We start from the raw sequence: 23,140 nt of genomic DNA on the forward strand, positions 1-23,140 counted from the left end.
AGTCTCATGCTGTACTTCTGGCCACAAACCTCCCTCATCTGGAGTCCCCTTTTCTCTGGACTCTACATATCTACAATAAATTCTGCAAATTCTCCAGGGTCCAATTCAATATCACTTGTCCCTTGAAGTTTTCCCAGGCCTTTTCATTCCAAAATAATTTTATTCTTTTTCATATTCTAAGAGCAATTTCTCTTCTTCTTGCTGTTGGCACTCGTGGTTTTCTACATTTTATAATAGCTATTTAGAAATTATATCAATATGTGTGCACATCATAAAAGATAAAAAAAGGCTTTATAAATAACCCTTGAGTATTTGATCATGCCACCTAAAATAGTCCTTCTTTTTACATGAAAGGTACTCTATAAATGTTTAGGGAATGTGTGAACAAGTAAATGAATCGATGATAAATAAGTCAATGGCTGCTGAGTATTTATTAATCCATGCTTAACCTTTGGGGTAGGCCCCAAAGACAAATGAAATCATCACATGCAACATCAGGGGAAGAAAAGAACGGGGCAGTTTAAATATGCCTAATTAAATGGTAAACAGCCAGGTGAAATTGAACAGAAGTTTTTAAAAAAAGACATTTGGGCAGTTTCTTTCTTTTCTTTCCTTCCTTCCTTCCTTCCTTCCTTCCTTCCTTCCTTCTTTCTTTCGTCTCTCTCCCTCCCTCCCTCCCTCTCTCTCTCTCTCCTTCCTTCCTTCCTTCCTTCCTTCCTTCCTTCCTTCCTTCCTTCTCTCCTTCTTTCTCTTTTTTTAGAGATAGTGTGTTTGCTTTGTCACCCAGGCTGGAGTGCAATGGTGTGATCATAACTCACTGTATCCTTGAATTCCTGGGTCCAAGCTATCCTCCTGCCTCAGCCTCCTGAGTGTGGGACTGAGTGTAGCTGGGACTACAGCTGTACACCACCAAATCTGGCTAAGTGTTTTTTTTTTTTTTTTTATGGAGAGACAAGGTCTCACTATGTTGCTAAGGCTGGTCTCGAACTCCTGGGCTCAAGTGATCCTCTGGCCTCAGCTTCCCAAAGTGCTGGGATTATAGGCATGAGCCTCTGCACTCAGCCAAAGTTTATTTCTTTATAATATTCAGCCCACATTCATGCTAAATTTCAATAGATAACACTATTCACATTTATATGTTGCCTCTTGGAATATGCAAATGAGCAATCCTTCCAATAGGAAATGCTAATTCACTACATTATACTTCATATCTCTCATTCATCTGGAAGGGCTGGGAACAAATCCAATTTTCCACCTTTCTTCTAAAGATTCAATGTCTAGTGTAAATATGATAAGTAGAAAACAGATATTTCAAGCTGATTGGGTTCCAAATTATACATTCCAGCCCCCTGTTTGACAGACTACACAGCCAAGATGAGAACCTTCATCTTCTGACCAGGGATTGAGTAAGTGACCAGCTAGTAAACCTGATCACACTGGCCCTGCTCCACATCCAGTCTTTAACACTGCCCCAAAGCCTTTTTCCCCTGATGTAATGCCACCAAAGTAAGAGCTTGCCTGTGGTGTTATTTTCGTCAATGCACAGAATTACGGTCAGTAATTTCCCTCTTCTTGTCTGAGGACTGTGTGTCTTAGAGCAATGCATGAATCACATGACCTTTTGATGCTTTGGTGAAATAAAGCTCCTCTCCTTGGTCATCAGAAAGGAGGCCTGGCTTGGAGAAGTGCCTCAGGGTGAAGCCCAAGACAGGGACTAGACTATTCTACAGCCTTCCTGTAGCCTGTGTAGACTCTGCCAAAGTCATCTTCATGTTCATCATCTACCATTCCTCCTTTAGGTACTGACACCATTCTGTCTTTCTTCTTATCATCCACCCCCTCCAATTATCCCAATCCCCTCTCAAAAAAAACAAAATTCCATACCAGACATTCAGACTAGAAAGTCAAAAATCTAAGAAAAGTGTGGTAAGGGTGAAGAGGACTGCCAGTGGCTGCTCACGGTATACAGATCTCAGAAGTACTGTCCAGGATCGCATCAGTCTTGCTGGTTCTCACAGAATGGGGAGAAACAAGACCGGGTCAAGACGAGGAATCAGGAACAGGTATTATTAACCTTGCACGTTGTCCTCTAAGCTAGAGGACAGGATAGTATTTTTCTTTTCCAGATGCCCTGTTATCTGCAGGTTTTAGCTTGTAAACTTTTGTTCTTGAGGTCTACAAGAAACTCCAAGTTCAGCGGTCTGCTATGTCTAACTCCATTTGCAAATGCTCCAGCCTTCATGATGTTACCTGTCTGTCATAATTATCAGCAGCCCCCTGGAAAGATGCTATTACTGGAAGTAATTTCACATTCTGACATGGCAGGAAGCTAGCACAAGTTGTAGGTACCTCAGATCTCTGCAAAGAGCCATGTATGCTGGTAACTTTTAGTTCACTAGAAATAAATTTATCAAAGAAATACTCTCACATATATATGCTGAAGGAAGGAAAAATGCCATAAAAAGGCATATCTCTCTTTCTTCCCCAACCATCCTCCAAAGAACTAGGGAAGACAAATCAGTGTGGGGGCCATATTTTTTTATCTGACTTAAAAAAAAGAAAATCAGATTTTTTAAAAATCAGAAATTAACAGGTAGAACAAGTCTTCTAGTCCATGTAGAAGAAAATCTTAGAAACAAAGAGTAGAAACATTAAGAAATAATCAATCCTTCTGAGAATGCTGTTTCACTGTCCATAGAAACTAAAGTCTGTGCTTTTTAGCAGAAACCCAAGAGTCTATTGACAATAGAAAGCACAAGCCTTTGTGAAACTCCTATAGTAATCAAACATCAAGGAAAGGTAGTATGTGAAATACGGGCGAGTTAATTTTTCCCTGGCATCACGAAGATCAAAAGAATATCTCTATTCTACCAAGGAGACACCCCAAGTCTTCTACCTCCCCACTAGGGGACCAAGCAAATTCCTTGATTTCTCATGTCATTACCACAGCCTGAAATGATGTAACAATAACAGCAAACAGGGGTGTCCCCCTGCGCCAACTCTCTAATCAGGTTCAAAGTATGTTTTGTTGCTTCTCATTGACGCCACTCAAAGGAACTGGTCACTCGTGGTCTCCAAAGTTTTACAACAAATTGTGTGATTAAATTCCTTTAACACGTCTGTCCATTGCTAATCCTCTTTTGCCAACATCCCTTTCAGAGAAAAATTGCAGCGCTGCATGGTGCCTGATTTATATTTCATTTTGAGAACAGGAAGTAAAAGGATTAAAGTTAAGGATTAAAACACTTACTCTTTACTGCATTTTTTTTTTCTCCTCCCGAATGGCTTCCTGGTTGCCATGGCTACTGTTCACTGGTCCTTAGCCCTGAATGCACATCTCTTTGCATTAATAAAATATTTTAAATGAGACTTCATGGAAAACAATAGGAAAAGTAGCTTTAAGTTCAATTGCTGTTGAAAAAAGCAGCTAAAATCTTTTTTAAATCCTTTTTCTTTGTCCTTTTATTAGTATATTCAAGAGGGAAACTTGAACTAAAAGACAGCACGGGGACTCTAAAGATGTACAATGCAAAATCAGAATTATTCAGCAAGGGCACAAAGAGATAACTCTGAGATAGTGAGCTGGTCCTTAGCTTACAAACCAGGGTTTGTAGGAAGATTAAGGGTCCCTGGGAATTTCTCAAATGTTGCAATACCACAGAACATTTAAAAGGCAAAAATGCATGTAAATGCAGTGTTGCAATTCCAAATTGGAAATAGTAGCCAGGAAATGAAAAACTGAGGTTTTCACTACCACAAAGTTAACTTAACCATAACAATGTAAATATCATTGCTTTGTATCCAAGTTGCTAGTGTTCCTGGTACCAGCCTGTCATAGGAGTGTGGCCAAAGGGGCAATACCATGAACAGCATGTGCTGTCAGAGCTGAAGATGTTTGCATGAACAGTGCACTCAGCTGAGGCTGAGTTAGGCACCCAGAAGAAAGGGTGACATTGACAAGTGAGCAAACACAACTCCATTTGAATTGTTCCTCTAAAAGCACTCCATTGAAATTCATTTTAGAATATACTGCCTACATTCCTTTAAAAAGCCAAGGAAAACTGAGGAGATGGAACATAATAAAACTCCTTTTTAATTTCTATTCTTAAAGCCCAATAGCAGGATATAAATTGCGAAGTGACTTCTAAATCACTACTCCATCCTTTTTTTTTTTTTACAATGCTTTCTACTTCCGAGTTTTTCACTGCCTTGTCATCTACTGGTTTCACGTTATTCCTTTATTCCCCGGGGCCCCACTGAAATGACCTCATCCAGGTCCAAGTATACTCTATTTCTGACTTCTTTCAACCCCATATCCCTATTGAAACCACCATTCCTGTATAGTAGTCATAGAAAATAGACATAGTCGCTCCTTGAAAATTGGTAATTGAACCCACATTGAGATATTAATGGGAGCGAAGGGACTGTTGCACTGCCTTTGCTAGACAATGAAAAAATAACTAATAGGGATCTTCTGGAGATAATCCTATAACTGAAAAAGAATGATTGTAATGGCGGCAATTTTATGCTTTGTAGAACGCTAGTGGTAAGAATAATTTCAGGTGGCGGCAATGAAGAACATCTATCAAATCATGAGATAACTGATGGCATTCACAGGCAGGACTGCAGAATCTCAAACAAATGTGGATGAAAATGTTTAGGGCTAAATGTAGACTGGCAAGATAGAGAGTCATGTCTTTCAAATATCCATGTTCCCTCCTTCCTGGTTTCAGTCTTCTTTTTTGGAAACTACTTTTATTTCAGGACTATCCTGAATATTTAGGGTCATTTGAGGGCAGGTTGGGATTAGTGTTTGGCTGTCCTTGCATATTTGCAATTAAGAAGGACCAACAGGAACTTCACGTTGAGAGGTAATTCTCCATGATGTGTCTTGTGAGCAGGGAGGGACACTGGCAATCTTTCTGAACTATCTTTGCAAAGATGCTTTGAAAAACCATGACAGTGCCTCCCTCCTGATCAAAAGGCAAGCATGTTTATGTCCATTATAAAAGATTCAAATTCCCTAAACTCAGAATTTCCCTCTTATAATACAACCTAGTGCCTGGCCCTCTTCATGGTACCTTATGGGAACTAGGACTTAAAAAACTGGCATAAGAAAATGATGATACTCTAGCTACCACTATTACTATAAATGATACACTGTCCTTTGAGACTTTGACCCAGGAGTCTCATGTCTTCTGCCAGTATCCATGAAACTGTGGCAGGCTAACTTGCTAGCGTGTAACCTAGGGTAAAATCTCAGACTCTTTGCAATTCTTGCTCTCTAAAGGGCCACCCCTAGGAAACACATGGCATTGAAAACAAAAAACAAAAACTGTGGGGTTCTTATCTATATCATCAATTTGAGTCACCCCCAATCAGTATGCCAGAACCACTGTAGAGGTCCAATTTTCAACCAGTTCAGCTAAAGAAATGCCACAATGACTAATGTTCACCAACCAACATCTTGGAATTAGGGTCTGCTTACAAGACCCCAGGAGGATTCCATAGGTGTGAGTTCTAGAGCTCCTTGGGGTACTTAGCTGACCCTACATATAGGGAAGAGGGTGGGAAAGTGCCCTGAAGGATGGAATGGGGACCAGTGACCACGTGGGTCTCAGTATAGGATCAGGTTGCCCCACCTGGATGGTACTGCTGACCTAGCCACCAAGAGGAGAGCTTACACAATTTTGAATTAGGTACTCCAAAGCATGGGGAAAATCTACCACCATCTCTAACCGAGGCCACAATAGAATTCATGCCAAGAACTAGTTGGTAAGTTATAAAATTTTCAATGTTGGGAAATCAGAGAGCCATAGTCAGAATGGTAAAGCCAAAAGAGCACTGGATGTTGAGTTAGAAAAATGCAGCCTGAGTATAGTTCTACTGCTTACTGAATGTGCTTTGTAAGTCATTTAACTTCTCTGAACCTGAGGTCTTTCATCTCTAAAATGAAATGAAATGGGATCAGGATACCCCAGCTGGATGGTACTATTGGCCCAGTTACCAAGAAAGGGGCTTGAAGAATTTCGGAAAAGATACTTCAAAGCATGGAGGCTCTATCATCTCTAACAGAAGGCCACAAGAATAACTGTAATACTAGCCTGGTAGAATTGTTTTGAAGACTGAAAAAGTAAACACACATGAAAATACCCAGCACACTGGTATTTGGTGATTATTATTGTTGGCCTTCCCATTTCTTTTAAACTATTATTTCATAAGTAAAGAGAATAAAAATAGCTAATGGCATCCATTATGTTATTACTGACTGTTTTAAATATCAAATCACCCTTTCTTGCTTTCGGTGATGGTTGAAGAGATAAAAGTGGTACTGAGTTTGTGAGTGTTTTTGCTACATGAAAAGTCTCTAATCAATTTCATGCCTAACATTCTATGGGGAAGGGAAATCATCATGAGGGTAGAGATGGGAGATGGGTAAAATATTACAAAGCATCAGGTTCCTCAGTTCATTTATGCTATGATTTAGGGCTCCCTATGTGTCTGAGTCTTTGTGACTCAGAAATTCAGGAACTTACTCTTGACATATGTTTGAATATAAAAGAACAGGATTTTTTTTTTTTTTTTTTTTTTTTTTTTTGAGACGGAGTCCCGCTCTGTCGCCCAGGCTGGAGTACAGTGGCTGGATCTCAGCTCACTGCAAGCTCCGCCTCCCGGGTTTACGCCATTCTCCTGCCTCCGCCTCCCGAGGAGCTGGGACTACAGGCGCCCGCCACCTCGCCCAGCTCGTTTTTTGTAGTTTTTTAGTAGAGACGGGGTTTCACCGTGTTAGCCAGGATGGTCTCGATCTCCTGACCTCGTGATCCGCCCATCTCGGCCTCCCAAAGTGCTGGGATTACAGGCTTGAGCCACCGCGCCCGGCCCAGGATTTTTTTTTTAAAGAAGAGGTGTGGGATCATCTTTGGATCCTTGGTTGCTATTCTGAGTACACAGAAATGAAATCCGATTTCTGTATTTGCTTATGTACACATGAGGAAATGAAATGTCAAGGATGTCCTTTGCACTATTATCTCAAAATACAGTTTCTATTCAAAGGCTATGATGGGTAAACATTATCTAAATTCCTATAGCCTAGCTGGTGATTGTGTGCCTGGCTAGCCCAAAGCACTATTGTGAAACAGAGCTTCTTGTCTTCTTGCCCTGCCAGCTCTCTACCTATATTTTTCCTTTTGAGTCTCCTTTTTCAAAGTTCCGTGATGTCCTTAGAGATTTGAAACGAGGAAAACTTCTCATTACAGTAATTTATCTTTTTTACCACCAAACTTAATGATCCTGCATCACAACCTTACAGGACTTTGCAGTATGGTTGTCACTGAATCTGAAAGCAAATTGGAACTAAAGTTTTGATTATGCACAGTGGTGTCATGCATTATTCTTTCAAGATAAGGTGTACAGTTCAACAGCTGCCTACAATGTGTATCTCAAAATGAGGACAGTTAAAATTGTATTCAGATTACCCACAAGAAAGTGCCCTTCTCATTTAACTAAGTTGTGTCCAGGAGAAAAGAAAAAAGCTATGTGCGGAGCACTTCTATATTCTGCAGTTTGGGTTTTTCACTAACTCCATCCACATGCATGGTCTTATTTGAATCACACAATCACCCTGTGGAGGTAGGTTGTTTTAGCATGGGAACCTGAAGCTCAGAGAAGGTAAGTAATTTCTCCCAGAGTCAGAGCTAAGATTCATACTCAGTCAGGCACAGTTCCAAAGCCTTACTTGTTCTTTACAAAAAACAAGAACTACCCGCGTCAGAAGAGCAGTTTCACTAAAATGGGAGAAAGCTGGAGTTTAAAGAAATAGTGGAATAATGAGCTGGCCTTTGTAAAAGTGACATCAAAACAGAAACCTTTAGATGGGGGAGACAAATCTAAAAATATATAAAAATATATCTATAGCAAATTTTCTATGATTAAAAAATCCTTTACACAGCAAATCAAGTTTCACAAATGGCAAACTACAAAAATATTTGCAATATTTATGACAATTAACTAGTTAACATCTGTTATATGTAGTTGCTTCAAATCAATATAAAAATTATCCATAAAATGAGAAAAGACAACAGATAATATAACACTGAAATATAAATGGTTAATAAATTTTGAAGAAATCAAATCTACCAGCAATCTAAGAATGTATATCAATAGTTCATCTACTATTCATCCATCATACTGTGTACACACACACACACACACACACACACACACTCTCTCTCTCTCTCTCTCTCTCTCACGTCACATTGGTAAAGTCTAAGAAAAAAGTTGGTTTTATATAGTCCTAACAGAAATTCAAATAAACTGTTACAAATTTTGGGGAAGTCATTTTGGCAATATGTTGTAAGGAATTTATTCGAAGCACTTTAGGATGTGTACTAAGATCTATATACTAGCATATGTGCTATAGAATTGTCATGATAGTACAATCTTTAAAATAATCTAATTGTCTGAAAATAGAAAATTGGTTAAGTGACATGCAGTGTATCTTTAAAACACAGCAATTAAAAATATAGTTACTGTCAAGGCAATATATTCTCTATATACCGCTTAGAAGAATCAAAACAGAGGGACCTATAATATGATTGCATATGATGGGAGAAAATATATAGAAAGATAGGCACCAAAGTAAAGCCACTGTGATTCATTGATTGGAAAACATATTTTAACATCTCTGAAATCAAGACAAGTCTTACAATCAATGGTGCCTTGGTTTCAATGAAAGTTTGCGTATGTCCTCATTTTTTTTTTTTACACAGACAGGCATCACTTATGTAATTTTAAAAAGAAGAACGGACTCTGAGCATGATATCACAACACCACTACTACCTGGCTTATGTGTATTTTTTCCACAGGAGGGAGTGGTGAAGGGGAAATGTGCAAAAATAATTGCTGGGGGTAAGGTGGGGAAGGATAGGAAAGAAGTTAACAAGAGAGCTCATCTAGTTAGTCAGGGAATTCAAGGTTCTAAGTCTTCACAAACTGCTACCAAAAACACTTGTAAATGTGTTTAAAGTTATAAAAGTATGCTTTGAAAAAATACAGAGAGATAAAGCCAAAAAGATGGAGAAAGAGATGCATATCCCAAATTTCAATAAGGTAAAAAAGATACAGCCTAAAAATGTATCTAATGACCAGAAAGCTTCAACTTTATGGTTGGAAAGATTCTAGGAAGAATAATGGGTTGCCAAGCAGTAAAGAAGGAAGGAAGTCAGTTGGAGTTAGGATGGGGTTATTGGGAGCAATGAGAGAATCCTCATTTTCTTTTTAGATACCATTAGCAGAAAGCCACTCCTAGAATTCCAAGATAATTAGCAGTCCCTCATGATAGCATTTTGAAAAAGACTGAGAAACCTAGAACTGATGACACCATGGCTGGGTGTAGTCATAGTTGGATGAGCCACTGTATCTAAAGACTGTTGATTAATGGAAATATGCCAACCAAACTAATTGCCTTGTCTCCTTTCACTGTAAATACCTAATTCATTTCCCACATTACCACTATAATTATCTTTCTAAATCACAGATCTGACCACTGTATATGTTTAACACCTTAGCAGGGCATACAAGGCCCTTTAGCACTGGTTCCTTTGTCGACCTTTTTACCTCAATGCCTATCTCAATAGCCAATAAATGACACTGCAAGCCTTATGTGACCCTTGCTGACACTGTACTCTACACCATGAATGAAATATAGAGCATAGAGACGAATGTAATCCATATGCCAAAAAATCTGGAACCTGGGCAATAAGAAAAAATTGCGGGAAACTAGAGATATTAAAGGAGAATTTCAGACATCAGCAAAGTCACCATGGAAAAGCAGCAGCACATTTGGAAGACAGAAGGAAAGCCCATGTGCAGGTGTTTCAGAAGCGTGTTGTTTTTTTTCTCTATAGCACAAGGATGTTTGAACATATTAGAGTTGCTAAATAACAGGAATACCCAAAAAGACTGTCACAAAAGGCAGAAAGTTTAAGATGACATGAAGAAGCTTTATGAATCTCTTTTGGGATTTCCTAAATGTGACTCCCATACTAGGCTGCAGGATGGATGAGGTGACATTTAAGGATGCATATAGTGCTGATGGGCTATAGCCTAGACCTCATGTAGTGGCAGTGTGGCAAGCAACCATCCTAAAAGCCGTGCCTTTCTATTATAGTTAAAAGAATAGCCGTGGGCCAGGTGCAGTGGCTCATGTCTGTAATCCCATCACTTTGGGAGGCCAAGGCAGGTGGATCACTTGAGCTCAGTAAAATCTATGGAGCCTCTCCCCAGAAAAATATATTTTGCATATAATTTCTGGGAGTTCATGAGCTTCCTGAAACACAGCCATACATGGGCCTTTGTCCATGGTCTATGAGCCCCAAGTCAAAAACCCCTGAATATAATTAGATTTCACAGGTTCAAATTTGATTTAAATTCCCTCTAGTTTGGATTCCAGCTTGCTTTCCTTTGTCTGGATCTTCTGTTGTGCTATCGTCTGAGTATCTATATGACCAGAAAGACTGGCTCTAGTAATCACTGAAAGAATATTCAGTTCTTAGAAAGGAAAATATTTCCAAGGATACTACTGGTCTGTTGTCAGTTACAGTAGACTGCCATGGATTGCAGGTATGTGGCATAACAATGCTTTCTACTGAACTAGCTCCCCTTTCACTTCTGGGGCCCCATGTTGCCTTTCAAGCTAGTTGCAAAGAAGGGAAAATGGAAAAACCAGGGGAATGTAACTTAAGGTAAGTCCTGAAGCAATTCATGGCACTGCTTAAAAGAAGTCCATACCTTCTGATGTCCAATCCAAACACCACTCTAAGACAAGGCCATCTGCCTGGTATGTACCATGAAAAATTTTTGTATTAGGCTTATCCATGCCCTTGTGTGAAGTCACCCTGAAAACAAACCTTCATAGATCAGAGAGCCAGGATACAAACAAATGGGAAGATACTGCCCATGGATATCAATGACACAGCTCAACTGAAGCTGAAAAGGAAAGACAAGAGAGAACTACCAGAGGGAGCAGTGCTTGCACAAGGGACATGAATACTTTGGTGGGGATGGAGAGGGAGTGCCTGAGAAGGGCAATAGTGAGCTGTGTTATGAGATCTTAGGACACTATATTTAGGTAGCAGAGAGCCTGAGCTAAATGCTTTTATTCCAAAGTGATTTTCATCAAGAATGCACAAAATTTAATAAGAGACAGGGAATAAGAAGCTTAGAAGGCTTCTGTCAGTCAGTCAATCAGAAAAACAATTATCTAGGAACTCTTTCCATAAGGTAGCTGTGCTAGGCACTGTACAGCCTGAATAGCTCATTAAAACACCTGTCAGAGGGTCCTCATTCCTTACATAGTTGGCCAGAACTGTGCTCCAAAAACCTATTTTTGGTCCCAATTACCAATTTTCAGGGGGAAGAGAAATAAAACTACTTTGTTATATTTGATAAAATATTGTAATGTAATAAAGAATAATATTGATCTCCTTATTGCTTTTGGACAGTAAATACAAGACTACTCCTTAACAATCTCTATCGCTTGCGAAGGAACTCCCAAGTACCATGTTCCAGAAGCTCTCTCTGTGTGACTTTATCATAGCATTTCCCCCACTGTACTGAAAGCAGGCATCTACTGGTGTCTCTTGGTAGAATGTAATCCTCAGGAGGGCAGGGCCAGGTCTTGTTTCTAAATCCTCAGAGCTGGCATGGGGCCTCGCCTGTACTGAGTACAGCAGATCCTGGAATAATGTGGTGTCTTTATAGTGCTGATGAGAAAAAAAATTGATTCCTGACTGGAGCCACTGTCTGTGTGAAGTATTCTCCCCATGTCTGTATGGGTTTTCTCCAGGTACTCTGGTTTCCTCCCATGTACCAAAGATGTTACCATTAGGTGAAAGGGTGTGTCTACATGGTCCGTGTGTGTGCGTGTGCGCGCACTGTGATAAGATGGAATCCTCTCCAGGCCTTAAGCTGTTGGGGTAGGATCCAGCCACCCTCAACCTTGAACTTAAACAATTGGGAAAATAATTTTTGTATTTGCTTTTAATAATCTTTCTTAAATGTACATAAGCTCACATTCACTTCAATGTTTAATGTTAAGTGTTTGAGATCTTTATTTGGAAGTTTGATGATGTTTTTCTGACCAGAAATATGCCCTAGGAACTTAATTCTTGTTTTATCAATTAGCTTTTGGTAAAATTGGTTTTGCTACACATCATGTCGCTTAGAGTTGCAGTTTCCAAGAACCTATCGAGGCCATTAAGTGAGGACAGAGTGTACTCAGAGAATCACAAATGCTGACCATCTGAGTCATTTTCTTAGGTGGGAGCACTAAGCTATGCTTTTCACTGTCTAGCATGCAGTCCCTCAATTGAGTGCCATCTCATTTAAGAAGGACAGGCTGCAGAAAGGTGCAATTAAAACAAATTAAGATGATCCTAACATCTATTGCTGTAGTGTTAGTAGTATCAGGTTCTTTTTTTTTTTTTTTGAGACGGAGTCTCGCTCTGTAGCCCAGGCTGGAGTGCAGTGGCACGATCTCTGCTCACTGCAAGCTCTGCCTCCCGGGTTCATGCCATTCTCCTGCCTCAGACTCCTGAGTAGCTAGGACTACAGGCACTTGCCACCATGCCTGGCTAGTTTTTTTTATTTTTAGTAGAGACAGGGTGTCACCATGTAAGCCAGGATGGTCTCGATCTCCCGACCTCGTGATCCGCCCGCCTCAGTCTCCCAAAGGGCTGGGATTATAGGCATGAGCCACCGCGCCCGGCCCGCAATGCTTTTTAAAAATTTGCAGCCAATCTATATTTTTTTCATTTATTTCTTCCTTTCCTCCCTTCCTCCCTTTCTCTCTCTCTCTCTCTCTCTTTCTTTTTTTTTTTCTCACTCTGTCACAAAGGCTGGAATGCAGTGGCATGACTACGGTTCAGGTCACTGTAACCTCTGCCTCCCAGGTTCAAGGATTTCTCCTGCCTCAGCCTTCCAAGTAGCTGGGATTACAGGTGCACGTCACCATGCCTGGCTAATTTTTTTGTATTTTTAGTAGAAAAGGGGATTCATCATGTTGGCCAGGCTGGTCTTGAGCTCCTGGCCTCAAGTGATCCACCCACCTTGACCTCCCAAAGTGCTGGGATTACAGGCGTGAGCCACTGAGGGACTGGCCTCATTTCTAAATTCGTCATTTGAATGTGTTCCCACTAAAAATATGCTCAGCTCCTCAGAGAGGCCTTTCCCGCCCATCTCACCTCAATAGGCCACCCTCTGTTAATATCCATATCAGTACCCTTGTTTCCCTGTCTGTATTTATGTTGCTAATTTTCCGTTTTTTTTTTTTTTTTTTTTTTTTTTTACTGTTGTTGGACTTTCATCAAGAGAATGTAAATCTATGAGGGCACAGAACATGTTTGTGTAATGCACATTTCTATCTCTGGATCTAACCTAGTGCCTGACATGCAATAAGTACTCAATAAATATCTGTTGAGTAGAATAAATGGAATTCTTTGAGATTGTACTTTGCAAATAATTTAGTAGAAGAGTAGTTTGTTGAGATCCTACAGAAAAACAAAGATGGTTTAGTTGGCCAAGTAATTTTGAGCAACGCCTAACACTATCTTCCTTCTGGAATACTCATATATCCAAGGCTCTGAGAACTCTTGCAAGAAAGAAACCATTGAATAGTACTTAGCTTCGTGTGTCCTAAACTTATATGACCAAAAAGTCTTTTTAAAAGAAATATCTAATAACATTCTGTGGAATGTATTCTAAAGCGCACACCTTGGGAAACAGCTTTAAGCACGAAATAAGATCCTGGACCATTACCCCAGAGATGGTGGTAGACATCTTTTGATATTTTTCTATACTTACTGAAAGGCCAAAGACAGCTTCTCTGATCACTCAAGAAAGGAAGAGAAGCTTATTCTCACTAAGTGGTCACTTTCATTGACAACCTCTCCCAATTTCTGCAAATTATGGATTCTTACCTCTTTTTAAATAGCTCCCATCACCATGCAGCATCAAAATGCTCTGGAAAGCATAGCTGGCATCATATTGGGTCTACTTAAAAGGGAAGCCTCTAAGCAACTGGTTTCAACTTCAAATCAATGCTATTGGCACAGTGTTAAATTTAAGATGGCTTATTTTTTATTTGAGTTTAATTATTAATTAGCATAAAAATTTCTAACCAAAAGCACTTGTTTTACAAAAGCATCTCCCAGAGTCTTTACTGAAGTAAGTTACTTTCAAATGAGAGCATCAGGATATTCAGGTATATCTCACCATCATTTTGAGGTGTGAGGTAAGTAATGCATCATCAACAATGATTAAAGTACAGAAGTTTGTGACTCGCTTTTAAAAAATCAGTGCTATTTGAATGTCATCCCTATAACAGCATCACTCTCCCTCACCTGCATTCCAATATAGTTTCTAAAATGTGAGAGGAAGAGGTGGACTAGTTCATCTTGAGATGATATGTCTGTGATATGTGCCTATTACTAATATTCTATTAATAGTATAACTGATTTTTAATTTATTCCTGAGCAGAAACAAGAAAGGAAAAAAATGAAAAGGGATTGCAAAATCTGGGGCGGTCCCTGATCATGTATCCTACTTGTGCATAAACCATCTGCCGTCTAGACCATGACTGAAAGCAACTGACAGAAAAAGTGAGCCTTATTAGTCCACTTAATATATGCTTCAATTTAAAGGAAAATATATATTTTCACATAGCTCTTAAAGATTCAAAGAACTGTACAAAGCAAGGTGAGCTTATGTGGTACTTAATGAAAATTTTCTGGTATTGAGTATATAGCGGGGAGAGGTGGTGGTGGCTCTGAACCGATTCCCAAAAGTTACCAGTTCTCTATGAAGAGTTACAGTAAATAGACTGCCCTAATTTTGCCAGAAAGCAATACAGAGCTGTTCTCTATGTAGGAAATATAAATGTGTGTTGCATTTGCACCCATTTCAAATGCTTGGTTTATAACAGCTTGTTTTGAGGTCACAAAAGTGAAAGCCATCAACCACAGCAGATCATAGGTCAATGTTTAACAAACATTTAACAAATCACAAATAAAGTTTGAATCTTTGTGGAAATGTGAAATGGATGAAAGATTCATGTAACCTCTAACTTCTGGTCAGGCATTCTTTGCATGCACTTTTAAAAAGTCCATTTCAATATCAGGCTAGAGTTAAAGGAAACGCTCCTGCTTATGGCACTTCCAAGGTGAAAATAAAACATTCTGATAAAGCTCATAGCCTTGAGGAAAATTTCAAGTGGCTTATTGCCTTAGTTTTCTCTTATTTCACTTACTCATTATCAGACAGAATTGAAGGACAGATTCTGCCTTTTGCTCTATAGGCTAACTTCTTCTATTCTCTGTGGAGACCATAGTTGGTGACTTGAGTATTTTGCTACCCATTTTTCTGTGTAACCCTTGATTTAATGGACTCGAGATCTGCAAAGCACATTCCATGAAAGAAGTCTGTACATCGGCTGATGGGATGTGTGGGTGTGCACGAATTATGCAAAGAGAAAAGTTACTCTTCTGCATGCAATGAACCAAATTATCCCCATTCCTTTGCAGAAGAGTTTTTTTCTTCTTCTTCTTTTTCCTTCTCTTCACAGCTTGAATAATGTTTAGTTGGGATTTCAGGTTTTTCGGGTTTTCAGTAGCATCCGACAGGTGTGGGAAAGGGCCACATGCCCACAGTCAGGGCATCACTTATGAGATCCCTGCCTCTCCTCACATGCATTTATCTATGGCTATGGGTGTCTTGTCACTGGCCCTGATGCCACAGTAGGACTCATAAAACTGGCAACGTTAAGACCAAAATAATGTCATTTAGTGTCTAGGGGGAGGTTACAAAGAGGATTAGAGGCAGGCAGGCAAGCAGGGTATATTAAATAAGTCCATGACTAACAGAGTGTGACAGAAAAGGGTTTTATTCTTTTCAACAAAACAATTCCCTAGGACTAGGACCATTACTCCACTGTGCCTTTATCACCTTGGGATTTTTATGGTTGTTTTTGATTAATTCGCATTTTTGTAAAGGCTTTTTTGAAATGATGCCAGTTTTCAATTTTTAATTAAAGTCGTAAATAATCTTAATTCTGCCTTAAAAGGTTTATTGTTTCTTTTTTTTTTATTGCTGCCAGGAAATATTTCAAATACCAAGTCCTGATGCGAGTGAGCAATTAGAATCTCTCCAAGGTCTAGTAACAACATTGTACTATGTAAATATTACACACTGGTATATCAGCACAAGATTTGGAAATATGTATTGACTAGTTTCTGGTTTATTAGCAACTGCTTCTCCCGGGAGTGACATTTCCTTTTTTTGTTGGATGGAGCAACTTTCATCATTTTAATTTCCACAAATTAATCCATCATGGATTCATAAAGAATTTTTAAAATCTTTGGACAAAAAGACAGGCTAAAATCGGAAAGTAAACACTGCAAACTTATCACTAGGGGCTGCGCAATGCAAGTCAACAAGTCAATGAAATCCAATTCAACCACTTGCAGAAAACAGTGAACATCAAAAGCTAAGCCATTTGAGAGACAGGGTCTTCTTTTACATAAGACAAAATTAAGATAACACTGCAATATTTGACATGAGATTACAATACTGCTCCTTGAAAGTGCACCCTTGTTTATTTAGATTGCTTGTTAAATGGTGTCTGCAAATTGTCAGTAAAATAATATTTTGTAGTCTCAAGATCTGGTTTTCTTTTTTCAGTTAGTGCTTCAATAATCTCTCACACAATCGAAACTACTCTTTCTTTATACAGAGGCTGAAACAAATCAAGTTTGAACAGGAGAAACCATTAATAATTCCTGAAAATATCCCATTACATTTCCAAATCTGTCAACCTAGGTTACCTTCTTAACTTCAACATTACAGTGTTGCTTATTTTTCTAGATAGGGGACTGATACTCTTTCATGTCCATGACAATTGTTAATCTCTACAAGGGTACTCACCGATGTTAATGACAGATTCACTATTACAATAAAACCTTACACATTTGGACAACTTGGAGGCAGAAAATGATCAGATTCAGGGGGAAGAAAACCCCCTCATCTAGAAGGTGTTTTTTTTTTTTTTTACTAATTCAAATTTATAAGGTATATATAGATGATAACAAAACAACAGACAGTGGTCCTGCTGAAAGTAGTTAATACCATGCAAAAAGGATGTGTTATTTTAAGAAGATTAAGCACATGCTTTCTCACTTTATTTACATTATTAATTAACTTAGCAGTTCCTTTGCTTTTCTGAAACACAAGAGCAAATCCAGTGTCTGTCTAATGATCACAGATATCAATTTACTGGGATTCCAATTAAAGAAATTTAACTATATTTCTAGGGGAAAATGATTTTAACAATTAACTTACAAGAGTGGGTTTGTATGCAATTAAGACTATCTGTCAAACCCCCTGACTGAGCATTTTTCTAACTCACAAGGAAAAGGTCAAATTCTTCCCATATATGCACCCTTGGCTGGCACTGTGCTAACACTTCTCAAGGAAGAAAAAAAAAATCTCAAGTAACAAGAAGACTACAGAGCATTTCCCAACATAAAAGTGTTAAATCCCTATAAACCATGAAAGAATGCAAAATTTCTCAGTAGAAGCCATGGTGACCTGAAAACCCTTGCCATGGGGTTCAATCACTTGAAATATGTTGAGTCTTAAACTGCCCTTAAATTTGTTATAAAGGGCCTTTAAATGAATCAAGAACCCATCTCAATACCAATGAAACACTCAAAAAGCCAAGGTCAGCTCAACATGTTTTCTGCCATGAATAGAAGATACTCATTGATCCAAAAATGTAAAAACTTAGTTATTAGGAAATGCCTTGAAAGGTAGTAAGCTCTCTGTCTCTGGAAGGGTTGAAGCACGGTGCAGTCAACCACTTGCTAGATATCTTATGGAGTTAGGAGAGCAAGCCAGGTGGACTGGCTGGTTGGTCTCTAACATTTCTTCCAAATCTGAGATATTATGATTTTTATGAACTTTGAAAATGCATTAACCCCTCATTAATGTCAAAGTGATTTTAAGTTCAATTCCTTTTTCAGATTTTCATACAAATTCAGAAATCTGCTTTTTTTCTAAGCGTAAAGAATGCTCTCTATTTGTCCTAGAGACTTACTTACCTTCTTCATTAGAGCTTCACGATTTTGGCTAATTGATATTTTATTAGCCAAAAAAAAAGTACTTATTTCCAGAAGGATTTCTGTGGTGTTGTTTTTCCCAATTCAATTATCTTTAGCTATCTGAACTTAACTTCCACAAAAGCTTTTTGTTGCTTTCCAGTTTAAGGGACCTTCCTTACTTTTCTCTGATTCCTATTATACAAGCCTTCCCCAGAAATTCGCATAGCTATATCAGCTATGCAAACCGTAGCCTCGCTGTTACTTCATGGGAGACTTACCTCCTCAAATGGTCTAAAGCAGGTTACACCATGAGAAGTATAAGAATTTCAAGTGCTTTGAACATGCTTTTCCCGACTAGAAGATTCTCTTTTAAAATTACCTTTTTCCTTGCTTGTTGATCTTTGGAAGAATGTGCCTTCACATGCTTTCTTAGGGAACTTGGGTCTGTGTAGCGTTTGGTACATCCTGGAATTTGACAAGCATAAGGTTTCTAAATGAGAAAGAAAGAAAGAAACAGCTGTGGTTAAATCATAAAGGTAACTGGGGTATGTTTCACTCAAAGACTATTGACTTCAGAGCATGAGCTGTTACCAATTCACTGATGTGAAATGCTAGCTAATACTCATGCATTTTAATTACAAAGTCTAGTAACTTTGCATGATGGTTAAGATAAGGGTAAACTTTCAAGAAACAAAGAGATGCCCTATCCTTGATGATTTCTAAGAGATTGCTTTAGTGTACACTCTAACCACAAAACCGCTTGTGGCACTTTTTAATGTGGAAATTATTAGTAAGCATCTCTAGTCATACTTACAGTTATGTTTCCCTGAGAATAATCTTTGGTACTGTCAGAAACTAGTAAACACATATTCTTTAAGGGTTCAGGTAAAGAAGCTGTAGTAAAGTCCAGAAAAAAACTGGGTATTTTTCAGAAGAAACCTGATTCAGAAGAGAAAGGGAGAGAATTAAGAAGAGAAAATTAGTGTAAAGTGAGTAAGAGACAGTAGGTTTCAAACAGACACGTGAAAAATCATCCAGAGAAGCATTAATATTATTAGTTGCAGAGGTGTCCTAGTGTTGAGCCTGACTTAAGTGAATAAGCTCTTGGCTGAGTGCAATCAGAACACACATTTTCGGCCGGGCGCGGTGGCTCAAGCCTGTAATCCCAGCACTTTGGGAGGCCGAGATGGGCGGATCACGAGGTCAGGAGATCGAGACCATCCTGGCTAAGAGTGAAACCCCGTCTCTACTAAAAAAAATACAAAAAAACGAGCTGGGCGAGGTGGCGGGCGCCTGTAGTCCCAGCTACTCGGGAGGCTGAGGCAGGAGAATGGCGTAAACCCAGGAGGCGGAGCTTGCAGTGAGCTGAGATCCGACCACTGCACTCCAGCCCGGGCGACAGAGCGAGACTCCGTCTCAAAAAAAAAAAAAAAAAAAAAAAAGAACACACATTTTGGCTATTTCAATTCCCCCATGCTCCTGGGAGATGTGAGGTATGGTGCTTAAGGCTGAGTCTAGGCTCTTTTTTTTTTTTTTTTTTTTTGATGTTGTTTTGTTCTTGTCGCTCAGGCTGGAGTACAGTGATGAAATCTCGGCTCACTGCAACCTCTGCCTCCTGGGTTCAAGTGATTCCCCTGCCTCAGCCTCCTGAGTAGCAGGGATTAAAGGTGTGCACCACCATGCCTGGCATTTTTAAATTTTTGTACCCCTCGTGCTCGGTACATAATAGAAATGAATGAATAACAGGAGCTCACACCCATTCACATTTCAGCACTTACTCCTACTGTTATGACCCTTAAACTTATCAAAGGTTTGTGGCTATGACTCTTCAGTTGTGAGATAAATCAAAATCTTCTGCTTTTTCAAGAAATGAAAAATTTAAAAATCACAGGATTAACTGTGTTTATAACATATATTAATAGTAACTGATCTGCTTAGAGTCTCATCAAGTAAGGTATTAGAGCTGTGCTTGTATGATGTGAAATGTAAGGAACAGACCTGAAACCCTGTCTCGGGATTCTTGCTCTAGAAACCTGTTATAGTAAAATCATCATCATCATCATCATCTGACTAATCTGATTTTATTGTTGCTTCTGTTTTTATGTGCATGTGTGTCATTCTGTGAGCCAACAAATAAGTGGATTACATTATTTGACCTGCTAGAAGCCATATTTATGGTTCACTCCTTTTTTGTGTGTCATTTTTGATTCCAAGAACAAGGTTAAATCATGAATATATAATTTAATTTGACATACCAAACTTGAATTCTATGTTTGATATCTGCTGTGTTCATAGACTGACTGACTGACTGACTGTCTGGTTGGTTGAATCACTCAAAAGTATGCTTCTGGGATGTGCTCGGCACTGGGTTTCAGATTAGGGATCTAAAATTGAACAATGGATAAACCAGGTTCTCGATATCTCATGGTTTCTACAAAACAGTGAGATTATTGGCTAAAGTCACTTGCCAGTTAGTTTCTACTGAGTAAGCAAAGATTTTCTTTAACTTGGGAATCTTTTCTGAATTCGCATAGCCTTCTTGCACTAGCCTTCCCCACCCTGCCCTGGCTTCAGGAGCGCAACTAGCTAAGATCTTTACTGGCAATCCCATTGTAAAAGCTTATGCTTTGAGCATTAGAGGAGATGTTACATGTACAAAAGACATGATGACTATTAACAAATTATATACACTGATGCCATTATTATTACCATGATCACTACAATTTAGGTTGGTAATGTCATTTTCTATTTGATTTTTTTTTTTGAGACAAAGTATCACTCTGCTGTCTAGGCTGGAGTGCAATGGCACGATCTCGGCTCACCGCAACCTCCGCCTCCCGGGTTCAAGAGATACTCCTGCCTCAGCCTCCCAGGTAGCTGGGATTACAGGTATGCACCACTATGCCTAGCTAATTTTGTGTTTTTAGTAGAGATGGGGTTTCGCCATGTTGGCCAGGCTGGTCTTGAACTCCTGACCTCAGGTGATCCACCCACGTCGGCCTTCCAAAATGCTGAGATTATAGACGTGAGCCACTGTGCCCGGTTTTCTATTTGATTTTGAGATGTTCTTGGAGAAAGCTTGACTACACACTCACTGTTCCTCTCAGCTGACTTTCACTTTCTTCTCTTGTTGTCAGCCACCAGGGAGGGACTGGTATGCCAAAATAGCAATGTCAGGGACTGATCTAAGTGGTACTGCTGCACCTGTCATTTTATCTCAGGTTATCTAAGCTTTAACTAGCATGCTACACTTCATCCAACTATATATTTTGTTATTTTCCACCTGTACTGTACAATTACTTTCCCTGTCTAGATATTAAGATGCTAATAAAGAAATTAATTAATATAACTATTAAGGGTTAGAATTAGGAACTCAGTAATCTTTATGGGAAAACCATTTTTTCTACAAATAAGGAATCCACTTAGTTGAAGAAAGATACTTTATCCAAAATTCTGACAATATTAGCATAAGGAGTGCTTAATGAAAGGGAACAAGGACCTAAATTTAAATAATAAATTCTTCAAGCAAGTACAGTTTGTTTTTAAAATCAAGTGTGTGGTTTCTATAGGATTTTAAAAGAGCTTACTAATTTGTTAAATGTAGTAAAAGTTTAAACAGGAGCTAGTTTGGAGCTTAAAGGAAAAAATGATGCTTTAAAAATATTTAATAGAGAAATAATTTTTCCAAAAAACAAAAATAGCTGAGTTTTAAAAGCTATTGCATTAACAAAAATCGGGAAATCACTGTATTAGGTAGTTTTCCTCAATTTTTTAAAAATATATATACATTTTTATTCCAAAATGATTTCTGAAAATGCTCTTAGTTTGATTAGCTAAAATTAGCTCCAAGCAAAGGAGGCCAGTGCAAAACCATAACACTTAGCCTCACAATAGTTCTTTCTAACTACAGATAACTAGGTGGAGTAGAAGCAATTTCTCAAGACAGTCTTGTCTCATAAATGTTCATTCTTCCATGATAAAGATTAATGACAAATTGGAAAATTTGTTTGATCCCACCAAGAGCATCTTAGGCACAACAAAATAGGGCATTTTAACACAATTTATTCTTTGTTTTTCTTTTTCTATTTAGAAAAATCCCACTATTCACCACATTTATTCATAGTATTCTATTTTATTGGCCCTAAAATCACTGAATTCAGGTAGAGTAGAAACTGGGTCCATCCTACACCCATGCTGCTCTAACTCTATTTGAGATATTTACTAGGCAAACCATCACATTTATGCATATTCGGGGATAATTCTGTTTAGAAAGGTTATGTGACATATAGCTAAAATGACTTCTATGAATATGACTAATAGAGACTAATATAAAATTTAATAAATATGTCAACTATAACATCAGAAGGATCTTAAATATGTATGAGAAGGTGTGTAGAAATAACAGTATCTTTTCAAAATTCAAACTCTAGTGTAGTTTAATAATAGACATCAGAATGTTAACACCGAAAAAGTACTGTCATGAATACATTATATGCAAGAATGTGGGATAAGAGATCTATGATGTGTATAATACACTTATCCTGATGGCTTTGTTAAGCAAAGTGAAATTACATAGAGTCTACCTGGTCTAGTATAAGGAAAATGGCATCAAAACCTGGGAAATGCAAAGGAGGGCTATCAACATAATTGAGAAAATAAAAGACAAGAATCATAGAAAAGGCATTTGGGAATGAGCAAAATGTTGTAGCATTAAGGGAGTTAAGGGTGTAATAATGAAAATCAATTGTTCTCATAGGGTTGATGCCAAAGAATATGCGGCTGTTAACAGATAGAAAGCATGAACTCTTGGGAAAGATTCGCTGTTTCTTCTTAGATTAGTTGAAGGTGAAAATACCAGGTGGTTTCTAAAGCAAAGGGCCAAATTCACTCTTGAAAATCATTCCAGCCGCAAAGTTTTATGTCAAGAGGAAAAGAACCAGGGTAGAAAAAAACAAAGAAAAACAAACAAAAACTGCTTCATATTGCTA

At 38.6% G+C, this 23,140-nt stretch overlaps 1 protein-coding gene across 5 annotated transcripts in view; it reads right to left on the bottom strand.

Annotated features, from left to right (window-relative positions):
- Positions 1–23,140, bottom strand: part of GLIS3 (GLIS family zinc finger 3) — a 499,006-nt gene that overhangs the window by 89,379 nt on the left and 386,487 nt on the right. For all 5 annotated transcript variants that reach the window (XM_033237228.1, XM_033237227.1, XM_033237231.1 and 2 more), the window contains one exon: positions 18,532–18,642. In XM_033237228.1, the coding sequence (XP_033093119.1) occupies positions 18,532–18,642 (111 nt within the window). The remainder of the gene's footprint in view (positions 1–18,531; positions 18,643–23,140) is intronic.

Source organism: Trachypithecus francoisi, unplaced genomic scaffold (genome assembly GCF_009764315.1).
Source record: "Trachypithecus francoisi isolate TF-2019V2 unplaced genomic scaffold, Tfra_2.0 Lachesis_group16, whole genome shotgun sequence".
NCBI lineage: Eukaryota > Metazoa > Chordata > Mammalia > Primates > Cercopithecidae > Trachypithecus > Trachypithecus francoisi.